The sequence below is a fragment of the Falco cherrug genome, chromosome 4 (assembly GCF_023634085.1).
Source record: "Falco cherrug isolate bFalChe1 chromosome 4, bFalChe1.pri, whole genome shotgun sequence".
NCBI classification, from domain to species: domain Eukaryota; kingdom Metazoa; phylum Chordata; class Aves; order Falconiformes; family Falconidae; genus Falco; species Falco cherrug.
Genome location: NC_073700.1, coordinates 109,785,259 through 109,798,233, shown reverse-complemented (window position 1 = coordinate 109,798,233; position 12,975 = coordinate 109,785,259). Strand labels below are relative to the sequence as shown.

At 48.9% G+C, this 12,975-nt stretch overlaps 2 protein-coding genes across 3 annotated transcripts in view; both read right to left on the bottom strand.

The window, feature by feature from the left end:
* The window catches only part of HOXA3 (homeobox A3), a 45,537-nt gene that overhangs the window by 13,519 nt on the left and 19,043 nt on the right, over positions 1–12,975 (bottom strand). Inside the window, exons 3-4 of the mRNA XM_055708234.1 lie at positions 5,862–6,053; positions 2,060–2,138 (exon numbers count right to left, since the gene is read on the bottom strand). The gene's annotated coding sequence lies outside the window, so the exon portion shown is untranslated. The remainder of the gene's footprint in view (positions 1–2,059; positions 2,139–5,861; positions 6,054–12,975) is intronic.
* On the bottom strand, positions 7,523–9,909 carry HOXA4 (homeobox A4). Of its 2 annotated transcripts, XM_055708236.1 has the most exons (3): positions 9,260–9,909; positions 8,411–8,749; positions 7,523–8,315 (listed from the first exon to the last, which is right to left on the bottom strand). In XM_055708236.1, exons 1-2 carry the CDS (start codon positions 9,846–9,848, stop codon positions 8,421–8,423), a joined length of 918 nt encoding a protein of 305 aa, XP_055564211.1. In that variant the 5' UTR covers positions 9,849–9,909; the 3' UTR covers positions 7,523–8,315; positions 8,411–8,420. The 2 variants fall into 2 exon arrangements, with proteins under 2 accessions (XP_055564211.1, XP_014140949.2); XM_014285474.3 differs by having other exon boundaries at positions 7,523–8,749.

The following is a 12,975-nucleotide window of genomic DNA, read 5'->3' as shown; positions in this document are numbered from 1 at the left end:
AAGTTATCGACTGCTTTGCGTCAAAAGCAGAAAGATGGCTTTAGAAGTTACAGTCCTGAGCAAATAGAAAGTACAAAAGCAATAAATCACAATCATAAGTCAGCTTAAATGCCTTAACGCTAGCTATGGCTATTGGCTTCAAAACCCTGTTTCTATGAACATCTTTATTAGTATTAATGGTCAAGTTAATCCTAAAACTACTGCTTAACAATTAACTTCGTGTATGTAGTGGGGAAACTAATTAATTCTCAAAGAAAAGTAACTTCTTGACGTGTGAATACCTTCCACAGGGTGTGCTTTGGGAGGGCAGAAGGGGGAGCCTGCCTAACTTTATGCTGTCCTGGATCGCAGCTGAAAATTATTCCCTTCCGCCGATTTTGGAGAAAGCTTGCTTTGGTCTAGTATCGTGATTACGAGTTTTCAAATACAAATTCAAATGATTTTGCCTGTCGGAGACGCTGGATTTCCCCATATATTGCTTTGTCCCAGTTCCTGGACATTCAACGTTGTGTTTTATTACCTCGATGATTTGGAGACCTGAAACATGGTTCCTAGCAGAAAAATGTGGAGTTTATCAGTAGGTCTGCTACTGATTTTTTCTGTGCTTTATGCACATGGCTTCGAGCTGAGCTGAAATTCCAGGCTCAGTAACAACAAACAGATCTGAGTTCATAACGTGCTTCATTAAGAGAGACCCTTTGTGCCAGCTCTGGCATCGATAGCCACTCTTAGCATTAATGCTATTTACAGTTACCTTCAATATAATTAGATTTAGAATTTTTACTGTCTTTCAAGTTTACTTTTATGCCAGTTGTTAAGAGGTAAGCCTATCACTCCCATGTGGAGGCGAAATGGGAATCACCGTACGATATAAGCATTTATTTCCTTGCTTCCTCGAAAGATTTGAAATCTGCTAGGACGCAGAGCTGTTTACGTACATCTGTGCGTCTGATAGAGATAAAGTTGGTCTTTGATCATTTCCAAGCAGATAAAGGGAATAGAGCTATCGCCTGTGTGCCCTTATGGGAGAAGTTCTGCTTAGAGTCAGCTGAGTCTGCCAGTGTTGGGTCCGTTAAGGAATCCCAAATATCTCTGTACGCAATGCTGTGGGTACATGCCACCGGAGGAAGGTTCCTTCGTACCGTATTTTCGCTTTTAATTTCCTAACACAAGCGTGAATAGACATTTGCAGCGCCTTTTTGTAGTTAAGATTTAAGCAGCCCATTAAGCCAACACAAAGAGCCCTTGTAGTCCTGTAATTTATGGCCTCTTTTAAAAGGTAGTAAAATATACTAATTGTACATCAGCGTCCAAAAATAAGCAGGTAAATCTAGCAGGACTTTGAGCTAATTCTGTGTAATCCTCCCCTCTCGGCGGCCGGCATAAGAAAATGGTCACTATGAAAAGCATTACATTTCTCCTGCCGAAGGACCAAGCGCATCAAGGACTCCAGCAACTCTGAACCACCAGACACAGACCTCCGCCCGCTGCAAAGCAGGCCCGGCCAGACAAACACCCGAAACTTACTCGCGAGCTATTCTAGTGCATGCACGCAGACAAAAAAAATCAGGTTTTCTAACATCCCCTCATGCACTCCACGTTTGCAGGACTGGTTGCGGAACTGCTCGAAGAGGAGGCAAACAGACAAGCCGCGATAAGCCATTCAACACCGAAATGGCTCCAACCCGCTGCCCTTCGCCTTACGCCTTTGATTTGGGAAGGAGCTAAGAATGGACAAAGAAATTCTCAACCTCTTTCGCTCTTCAAATGACTTTGCATCCTTCCTGTCCCCAGTGCCTTTATATGGATGGTGATCACTCAGGTCCCGTACACTTCTTTGTCTGCCCAGACACGCGCATTCACCACCCACGGAAGATGAATAGAGCCAATCCAGAAAAAAATTCCAGCTAGGTTAAATATTTATCACAAACACAACAACAACAAAAAATCTCATTCCAGCAGGCTTCTTCTGCATGCAGGTACTAGGCAAATGGCTCCCTTACAGCTGCGATCGGCGCAAAAGCAGCGGCCGGCAGCCTGGCCGCTTCCCGGCTCTTACCTCCTCCAGCTGCGCAGAGTTGAGCTGACGCGCTCCCAGCTTCCACCGCCCCAGCCGAGCGGCTTTTTTTCGGGGCTCCCTGTAAACAAGCAACAAACAGTGCCTTACCGGGGCGTGCGGGGGGAGGTATTTTGCCTCTTCATAGGCAATACATGGTTTGCCGGGTGCGCTGGGGGAGCCCCGGAGCGGGGTGGGCAGGGATGGAGCGGGCGCGAGCTCCCGGCGCGGGGCGTGGGTTCCCACCCGGGTGAACAGCACGGGGAGCTGAGAAATAAAAGCGTGCGGTTGTTGGTTGTGTGGGGTTTTGGGTTTGGGTTTTGTTTTTTTTTCTCCTCCTTTCCCGTAGACAGCTATGCCTTCTGTCTCCAAGTGTTTGGAAATATTGTCATTCCAAACTCTTGTTACATGAATGTCTGCTTTATTTTCCTCTGGGAAACTTTTGTTTAGGATCATTTAATCAAGAACAGACATTAAACACAAGTCGTGGTGTTCATCTCTGCTGAATAAAACGCGGAAAGGGTTCCAGTTTAAATGCGGGGTGTATTGTGGTTGGGCTTTTATTCAAATGGTTAGCCGGGGCCCGATCCTGTCACCACTAGTGCAATAAGAGACTAACAACTGACCTCACTGAAGCGGGATCGGGCCCAAAGTTGTTTTTTTTTTTTTTTAAAAAAAAAAAACCAAACCCACCACACTGAAAGCCATTGAAGGAGAGGGGAAAAAAAAACCTGGACGGCTTCTCTTCCCCTAAAATAAACAATATTGCACAATCCAAAAAGACAATAGATTATTGGCATGCCACTTTACATGTATCACGTTTACAGAATTTGTCAGATATAATAATGTACCCTTCGTATTCATTCTCGCTAATAAAACCCATCTAAAGCATCTTAAATTTGTCAGTAAATGTAAATGCTAATAATTAAATAACACAGTTCTTGCGGAAGGGTGTCATCTGAGCCTTGGAAATATTGTCTGTCTTGGGAGAACTTTTAGAGCAGAGGCTTTGCTTTGGTAATTTAGTAGTTCCATAATGACGCTAATAATTTTAGATTTGGTGTCGAACTTCAGTCTACATAAAATCATGCAATAATAGCCTACTAAGCTGTTTATTGCCGTCTCATAAATTTGAGAGCGCTGACTGTTAAAATCTACTGGCAAACACAAAAGAAAATGGAAAGTTCAGTCTGCAATCACAGATCCCGGGCGCTGCTGCCTGGGTTATTCTTATCTCTACCTTTCGCTCCCCTCGGCTCCAACACAGGGGGAACCCCCTGGCATTTTAGGTTCAAATTCATACCTTAGCCGATTTGATCCCTAATCTATAGTCACGTTACAAACGGCAATACTCGTCGATCAAGTGCGTCGTGACTGGGTTGCCCCACTCGTGTTAAATATGGAGCGTGTATCTGAAAATGGTGCCAGAGATTTTCAGTTATTTATTTTGGAGCTATTAAGTCACGCTACCTTATTTTACACTGCCACAGTCCTTTAAACTATGCTGCTTCTTGAAAGAGTTGTTAAGTAGCAATAAAGCACTCTAAAAACGCTATGAATTTTTTTTTTTAATTAGTTGTTATCCCAAACTCTAATATTCATTGCGGCACTTTAAGTTCGTACATAAATCGTTCAGACTAATGAGTCATAGAGAAAGTCGCCCATGACTTTTCCTTTACAATGCTCACTGCCTTTCCATTGCTTTTTTGGCCCTGCATTAGGAGCCGGTGATTTATTAACGCCAGGAAAATTGAACAAAGCAGGTCCTCCTGCACTGTGGCACCCAGCCTTCCACAGTGTGAATTAGAACATTATCGAATGTGTTTGCCTCGGTAACACTTAATCACCAAAAGCCGTAATGTGACCACAAGGCAGCTAAAACAAAGATTTAACATTTCTAAATATTAAACTTGTTAAGCAAACGCTCAGCAGACAAAGCAAGCACAAACAATTAAAGTCATCAAGCTAGAAATACACACTACCTACTTACCAACACAGACCCTACTGCTTGCTTAAGAAGTTTAGAATCTTTCAAGATAAATCAGGTGGGTTTTTTTTAAAGGGAAGGAAAAAAAAAAGAAAGAAAGAAAGAAAGAAAGAAAAACAAACTCCAGTAATAAGGAGTTGAGTTTCACTTCTGAGAGAATCACTCCTAGTGAGGACTGACGGCCACAGATCCATTCCTGACTATCTGCATTAATTATTTAATGAGTCACGTGACCCTAAAGATTAAAATTTCAATATCTCCCCCAGAACAGACGCAACACCTTTATCTGCGAGCGCAGGGATCCTTGTACTTGGGTCCCCTAATCTCTGCTGGCTGTCAAAGCTCCTCAGCTTCTAGGGATAGCGCTTGGGCATCAATAACGCGGGTTTGTCCCGCTCGGTACAGCGAGATGGGGCAGCTTTACACACACACCCGCTCCCCCAAATTAGCCAGTTGAACCCAGATCCTCATTGTCTGCAGCGGGGCGGGAGGGGGCTCTGCGCACTGCTGGCAGGGGGACAGGAGAGCATCAGGGCGGCGTCCCCCGGGCTGCCCTCCGCGGGTCAGAACTGCCTGTCCGCGGGCCCGGGCGGAGCCAGGGTGGCTGCCCAGGTCCGTGGGGAGGTGGCCGCCAAGCCTCCCCTGCCCACGCCGGAGCCCCGACCCACCGGGACCCGCGTGGGCTGGGCTTGGGCGCCCGCGCCTCGCCGCGCCCTAGAGGACGGCCCCGGGGCACCCCTGGGAGGTCCCACCCCGCCGCGGCCCGGCCAGGCCGTGAGGCACCGGACTGGGCGAGAGCCCCCGCCTCCCCGAGGCCGGCCCCGGCGGAGGTGTGGGAACGGCGGCCGGGCCCGGGGCTGCCCGGATCGGGCCCCAGCGCGGGGCAGGGGGGCACCGGGGGGTTGGAGCTCCATGGCAAGCCTGTCAAGATCTCTGCCTGTGTGAGGGCTCCCCCCACCCCTTCCTCGTTTACAAACGCTGTCCAAGAAGGCCACGGGGCGGTGAGGACCCTGAAGAAGAGGGGTGGGGGGGGGGAAGAAAGAAAGAAAGAAAGAAAGAAAGAAAGAAAGAAAGAAAGAAAGAAAGAAAGAGAAGGAAGAAAGAAAGAAAGAGAAAGAAGGAAGGAAGGAAGGAAGGAAGGAAGGAAGGAAAAAAAGTCTCAGCATTGCGTAATCCTCTAATGCAGGATGGCTCTAGTTATTAAATACCACAAGGCGCTTGTCACAGCTGAGTTCCCCGTGTAATAAAACACCAGGTATAGCAAGAGCTTGCAGGAGGAACGAGGAGGGGGATCTTGGAAAAGGAGCATTTTTCTTGGTGGGTGGAGGGGAGGGGAGGTGGGTACCGGAGTTAACGGCGTGGCCGTCCCTGCGGCCAGCAAGTGACTCTGAGGTGACTTGGTCTTTCTTTGAAATATTGACAAACTTCCACTTCCAGCTTTTTGGGCCGCTCTCGCCTTTGTGGCCAGAGCAGATAAATCCGTGTGTGAGAGACACTGGGAGAGCGGGAGGGAGGGAGGGAAAGGGACATTTAGGTCCAAGTGCCGGATTAAAAAGAATACTGTCTTTAAAGGTCAAGGGTTTGAAGGGTCAGTCTGCTCCTCTAAAAAAAACAATTAATGAGATAGAAAATTTGTCCTCTCGGTGAACTCCCGGTTGCCTTAGCAAAGGGAACACAATGCGAGAATTTAAACTGGACGATGTAATTTTCGAAGTTATTGTAAAGATGGACGGGGAGCAGAGGGCTCCCAGCCCTGGAGCTGCGTCCCACTCCCAGCACAGGCACAGGGGGAAGGTTGAGGGGAAAAGGAAAATGTACCTTAAACGATGATAATCTGCCATGGGGTAATTTGCAGTCCGCCGTTCAATCTCCAGCAAGAGAGTGCACATTTTTTTAGCAGACAGGCAAGATGCTGTGTCTTTACACATGACCACTTTTTTTTTTTTTTTTTCCCCAGGAAAATCCTTTGCGTCTTCACAGACTTTTCCAAGAGAATGCCTTTCAGAACCGCTGTTGAATTACAAAGAAGTATTTATTGTAGGAGGTGATTAATGATTCTCGCTAAAATTGCTATTTGCAGCGTGATTTCATTTCTTTTTACAATGGGAGCAAACCAGGTTTATACACATAGGCTGCACACTAAAGAAATACTGCATCACCAGTTAATACATTTCAGCTGGAATTTTGCTCAGTTGTGCTAACTTTGGCTCTAAATATATTGAGGGATTCTCAAGCAATAAACAAAACTAAGAGTTACACGCTTGTGGATAGTAGTTACCTCACAGCTGTATTTTTCCTCCTTCATAAGGAGGTGGCTGGCAATTCAGGACTCAGCATACAGCAATATGTGAGTGGAAGCACGCTGTTCAGGCCTGCTTCTTGGTCAGGTTTGGAGACAGCAGTGTTTGCTGAGGGTATTTAAAGCTGCCACCTCTCTGATGCTGAATGTGTCCTGCCAGTGGCATGTTACATTTTTCTCTGTGACAATCCATGTTCCATGGCCAGACAGGGATGCTGGCAGTACCGTTGTGGCCTGGTGCCACCTCACCCAGTGGGTGATGCTGCACCCGGTCCTGGTGGCCTCACTCACGCGAAGAGAAGCACTGGTTCCAAAAAATGCCTCTCAGATGTGTCTGGGTAAGTAAATAAGTCCTGGCCTTCAGGCCTTCTCTGGAAGATTTACTAGCACTTGAGCTTCTTTCCAAGCCTTTTCCTACCCAGCTGAGTGCTACTCTCTGCTGTGGAAACCCTGAACAAGGCTCCCCCTTAGCAGCTCCACTTTGCCTGCACTCCTGGAAGCAGAGAGGTGCAGCCTGATCTGGAACCACTTGAACCCCATTTATCCACAGTTGTTTCGATAATGTTGGTCAAGTAAAACTCTTGAATTGTACCCAAATTCATGTTTCTGTTCAGGCTTTCTAAACAAATTTTGAAATAGTCTTAAAAAGAAAATAAAAGGAAACAGAAACAGAAAAGGCAGCTTAGAGAAACTTTAGGTTACCGCCCATGGATCCCCCTTCAAAAATGCTAGCCAATAGAGAAATCATAATCAGGTGAAAATGAACGAATAAATCACGACTGGCTAAAGATTTAAAGTATTATCATGGGGAACATGTATGACTTCCCCAGCAAAATCTGTAACGGGAGCTTATTGATTCCCAGTAGAAGCACAGTTTCCCTGTAACGCAGCTGAAAACACACATACGGAGAGGGATGGAGAGCTGGACTCATTCTGCCACAAGTCCCGCTACAGAGAATACCACTCACCTATACAATGCAGCAAGACCTTTCCTCGTCCTACAGCGCTCTTTTTCTCAGCCAGGCAATTAGGAGTCAGGACGTTTTTCACTATATTTAAAGCAACCATTACCTTATTGACAAGATGAATCCAAGTTAAAACAATACGATAAACCATTGTTTTTCATTCCTGGTGCCTACACCAGCCAAGCACAAGGTGGATGAAACAGCACTGAGTGGACTTGTGTTTCAAGCATTTAATTCTTTTGTACAGAATAATCTTTATTACCAGCACCTGGCACTGTTGTACATTACACCAAAAATCCACAAATTGTACATGGACCCAAACGATTTAGACGGTGCCAAATATGAAGACAGCAACAGCCTTTATAGCAATATTTTTTTAAATAAATGCAATAGGGAATGTGGAGAAAAACTAATAGATCACAGCTACTGCGAGGGCTACACTTAAAACCAGTTAAGTTACCTTTGATACATAAAACATTTCCCTTTGAACAGTGTAAGGGGACATTTTTCATAAGTCTTTAACCTTCCGTGGACATGTTCGTTGTCTCTGTCGTGTTGGTGTGTGTGCATTTTAGCGTATGCACCCTCACACACACGCACGCACACGGGAATCCACGAACACGCCACGAAGCAGCGCTATTCAAGTCAATGCCTTACACAAGTGTCTCACGAGGTTTTTGCTTTGTTTTAACCGTCTTTTATTTTTAAAGTGTTCTCTCTCTTAAAAAAAAAAAAAAAGAAAAAAAAAGAAAAAAGAGTCCGTCTTAGGTACAGAGAATTCGTCCGTGACAGCATCCAGCCCCGTTTTACACCGAGGGCAAGAGAGTGTTTCCATAAATAGAAAAAAATGATGGGCATGGAACCATTATCTATATACAATGTAGACAATCGTCCGGGTTTTGGTTTAAACATGTGCCCGTTCTTGGGCACGTCTCGTCTTCCTTTCCTGCTCCTGTTTTGTTTTACACAGTTGTTTGGTCCAAACGGCCAGCCTCCACCACGGGGCAGCTGGAAAACCCCAATAGATAGGTAAATATATATATATATATATATTTAAAAAACCCCACAACAAACCAAAACCAAAAACAAACAAACAAACCAACCCCCACGTATTTATAGCGCAGCTGCGTTGGGTGTAGCCCCATCGAGAGGATGGGGGTGGCCTTGTGTCTGTGCTTTGGACTGCTGGCTCAGTGTGGACTGGTTTGAGGAGCGCATCTTTGTGTTAGGCAGTTTATGGTCTTTCTTCCACTTCATGCGCCTGTTCTGGAACCAGATCTTGACCTGGCGCTCGGAGAGGCAGAGGGTGTGCGCGATCTCGATGCGTCGTCTCCTGGTCAGGTAGCGGTTGAAGTGGAACTCCTTCTCCAGCTCCAGGACCTGCTGTCTGGTGTAGGCAGTGCGAGACCTCTTGGGCTCCCCTCCGTTGTAATTGGGATTGACTGAAACGTGCACACACAGGCGCGCACACACACACGCACGCGGAGGGGAAAGAAAGGGAGAAGGGGGGGAAAGCGATGGAACATAATCATTATATAATAACTTGACACCAGGTTCGCATAAGATACATAAACGGCAAGAAAAATTGTTTCACAGCCTATCGACGGTGGGGACAATCGAGGAGCAATAAAAAATGGTGATGGGCATTTGGGTTAGAAGAAAAGCTTCAAAGACACATGGCCCAGAGCCACTGCAGGGCAATTAAATTTATGGGGGCTATAATTACTGCCCTAACAGTTTGGCGTCTCGTAAATCTTTTGATAAAGGACCCCGGATACAAAAGGTTTCTCACTTTCTTTCTTTTTTTTTTTTATTAGGAAACGCGGAGGGAGAAGGAGGGAGGGAAAAAAAAAATCCACACACGCAACGACCCATCCCGGCCGCGGGAGCACCCTCCCCCCTTCCCTCCTCTGCAGGCGCATCCCCACCTCCCCCTGGCAAGGGCAACTCACCCGTGCTCACGTGGATCTTCTTCATCCAGGGGTAGACCACCGGCTCCTTCCCCTTCAGCCCGGGCAGGCTCTTGTCGGGCAGCAGCGGGCAGCCGGGCCCGGTGCCGGCCCCGGCGGCGGGGGCCGCTTCGCAGCGGCGCTGCAGGGCATGGCCTGGGAGCAGGGGCTGGGGCGGGCCGGGGTGGCCCTTGGCGGGCGGCGGCGGCGGCGGCGAGGCGCCCGGGGGCGGCTGCTCGGGGCCCGGGGCGGCGCTGCCGGCGCTGCTGTAGCTGTAGGGCGCCTGGGGGTAGGAGGGTGCCTGCGCGGGGTAGAGCGCCTCGGGAGGCGGCCCCGGCGGCCCCGGCGGCGCCGCGGGAGCCTGGTAGCCCGGTTCCCGGCGCGGCCGCGGGAAGTACTCGGGCAGCGCTGGGCCCGGGTGCGCGGCGTGCAGGTGCGGCGGCGGAGGCGGCGGCGGGGCGTGCGGGTGCGGGTGGTGCGCGTGGTAGCTGGCGGAGCTGCCGGCGCTGCCGCTGTGCTGCGTGTACTCCTCGCAGGGAGGGAATTTGGGCTCGATGTAGTTGGAGTTTATCAAAAACGAACTCATGGTCATTAATTTGTGAAGTGCAAAAATACTAATTTTTCTCGCGTTGTCGTTTTTCTGGGCTCGGCGAGGCCCCTCCCCTTCCCCCCCTCCCTCCCCTCCCTCCCTCTCCCCCTCCCGCTGCTGTCAAGTGCTCGCCGCTGCCAAAGTTTGGGCCTCCAGCTTCCCCCCACCCCTTCCCCGCCGCACTCCCCTCCCTTCCTCTCTTCCCACCCCTGGAGCGCCTACAACACACACAACACACACGCACGCACACACACCCCCCCGCACCCCCCGCCACCCCATCACCACCTGACCGCCACCGCCAATTACCGCGCGGGGCCGCGGACCCCGGATCAGGAAATGGAAGGAGGGCGAGCGGCCGCGGGGCAGCTCCGCGCCCACGGACCCACGGCGGGGGCCGCTCCAGGGGGCCGCTGCCGCCGCGACCCCTCCCGGGGCGGCAAGTGCCCGCCCAGGGGGCGCCCCGCCGGGGGCTGCCGGCCGCCCGCGCCCCGCGGCCGCTTCTAACCCGCATCCCCGGCTCCTCCCGCCCGCCGGTCCGGGCCACGTCCGGCAGTCAGGCGAGAATCAACTCAACCAGCCCCGACAGTCTCTCTGCACATCCCCCCCGCCCCCAGCACTTTTTGTTTCTCCGTTCCCCCGCGGGAGAGCGTAGGAAGCGGGGCGAGGAAGCAGAGCGCAGCCCAGCTGCGCGATCCGGAGGGAGGCAGGCATTGCACAAGGCGTTGCACAATCCTTTTAAACAAGCCCATTTCCAAACGCCTGGAGTCGGGGCTGCGCGCAGGCAGAGGGCGGCAGCGGCTGCCGGGCACAGGCCACCGGCAGCCCTCCGGGGTCTGCCCCCAGCGCCCTGCCGCTGCCACCGCGGCCGGCCGGCAGCTCTCGGGCTAGCCCTTTGCACCTTTGTAGCTGTGCTAGCTGGAGGAATAGATGCAAAAGTTAGCACGAAGGTCGCGGGGAGGCCGAGGAAAGTCCTTGAGTGGCCTGCGGGGTGTGAGGGCTATAGCGAGCCTGAAAATAACGGGGAGGAGAGGGGGAAGGGAGAGAGGGGAAAGCGGACACGATGGTATCAAATACTTCCTACCGGCGACCGCAGGGCTCACTGCGAGCGTCCCTCCCCGCGAAGGAGCGGTTTCCAAACTACGAATTTAAGTCCGTCGGTTTGGTATGCCTTGTCTTGGGTTTATTTCTTAATTTTCTGTTCCATGAGAAATCGCTAGCGCCTTCGCAGGAGTGACTCGTAAACCCTGGCGTGGGAGGGAGAAGGCACTCGGGCACTTCAGCGTTGCTAAAACTGAGACTGTTAACGATATTTGCAGCTCAGAGGGAAAGGAGGCAACCGCCCTGACCTTAGGTAATTGAAATTTGATGGTTAATCTAATTAAGCTCTTATTCTAAGGGGAAAAAATACTTATTGAACGTCAGCTGGTCTGGTACGTTCGGAGTTACAAGCGAACTTTTCGGATTGTTTTTTTCCCCCCCTCCTTTTCTGGAAAGCGTATAAACACAGAGAAATATTTACCGCACCCTTCGAGAATATAATTGCTGAGTGGGTAAACTCATCTGCTGGTATGGGAAAATACTTCTAATATATCAAGCGTAAATTTGATACGGTTTAGATCTTGCCCTCCTAAAGATATTGCATTAACAGTTAGCCTGGTTTAAATTCAGATTATTGTCTTTTGCAGTTTTATAGATAATGGATACATGCAATAAAATTATATTTGAATATATATTCTATCTAACAAGACACACATCGTATCGATTTATATTTTACACACACGCACGCACATTGCAGGCGACTTGTAATATGTTAGAACATTTCCAGCACTTGGGTATACTGGGATACTTATCTAAACAATCACTCATTTCCTCCTCCTATCGAATGTCTAATTTGTATAAAGAGTTAGAACACATTTACTTACTCATTTCCAACAGCACATCTATGGAACTCTGGTTCTATTATACCTATTATCTATGGTAATAGGTAAGTTTTTCTATTTACTCTGCGTGGAGAGGAAATGCGGTTATACACACGCACACAGAGGCAGCCGCAACTGTTCAGTAACACGCAATTGACAGGAAAGGGGAGATTGTTTTATTTATATATATATTTAAAGACAACAACAGCAACAAAATCCCTCTCAAAAACCAACAGCGACCCATGTTGTAAAATAATAAATTTCCCACCTACATGACTGTAAAAAAAAAAAAAAAAAAGATTGCCAAAGTGCATCACGAGCGGAGAGCCTTTTCCCGGCGTAAAGAGATACATGCACACGTACAGACACATACGTACAAATACCTGCCGGCCCGCACGAGATGAATTACACTGGGTTATCGTAAATATTATCCTCGGCATAAGTCCTGAGACACTACGGGCAGAGCACTACAGCGGTCTGCCGTGTTCCCAAGCCACGGTAAAACACAACGAAAAGTGGTGTCTCGGTTTGTAAGCTCGGCGCTATACTGGGAGAGCTGACCGGGCTCTGTTTCGTATTATTTACCGTGATTAGATCTCAAAGTGTACTCGTTTCACTGCGCCTCTTTCTACCGTGGGGCTCTGGCGCTCAGTTGCAGAAAGAAGGATACAATTTTATATACGACTGTAAATCTGCAAGGTGACCTGAGCTGCTCAGCCCAAGTCTGTTTTTTTCGTGTGGTTCTATTACTCTGCGAAGATGTGCTGAGGCAGGACCTCCAAAAGGCCTGTTCCATGTCTTTGTGGTTTTGTTATCATAAACAAGAACCCAGCCAAGACCACCAAGTGTTATCTTGCACACGGCCATTTCGACATTTTACTGCAAGATTTATGGCTGTAATAAACAATCTCAGAAACCCTTTTTTTCCCCCGGTACTTCCCTTTAACAAACTTGTAGCATCATCCTAAGCTCTCAGAGAAAGAAAAGGAGAGGAAAAAATAGGCCAGCTCCCTCAGTTTTCCAGAAGGACTAAAGGCTCGATTTCACTGGTGAAGGAGACTTTAATCAGTTAATAAAGGAGCAAGAGTTTCCTGGCCGACGCTGGCCGAGGAGGAGATGGGGACCCCACTGGAATTAAGTTGAGAAGGAGAGAGTCAATTTTCATGCACCAAGAAGAGGCAACCTCATACATACCCAAGGAGGGGAGAAAA

Bases quoted from the DNA above. Each gene is read 5' to 3' on its own strand.
- HOXA4 (XM_014285474.3), bottom strand. From the start codon at position 9,848: ATGACCATGAGTTCGTTTTTGATAAACTCCAACTACATCGAGCCCAAA. The intron at 8,750-9,259 runs GTGAGTTGCCCT...TGCACGTTTCAG, and splicing joins GAAGATCCACGTGAGCACGG to TCAATCCCAATTACAACGGA.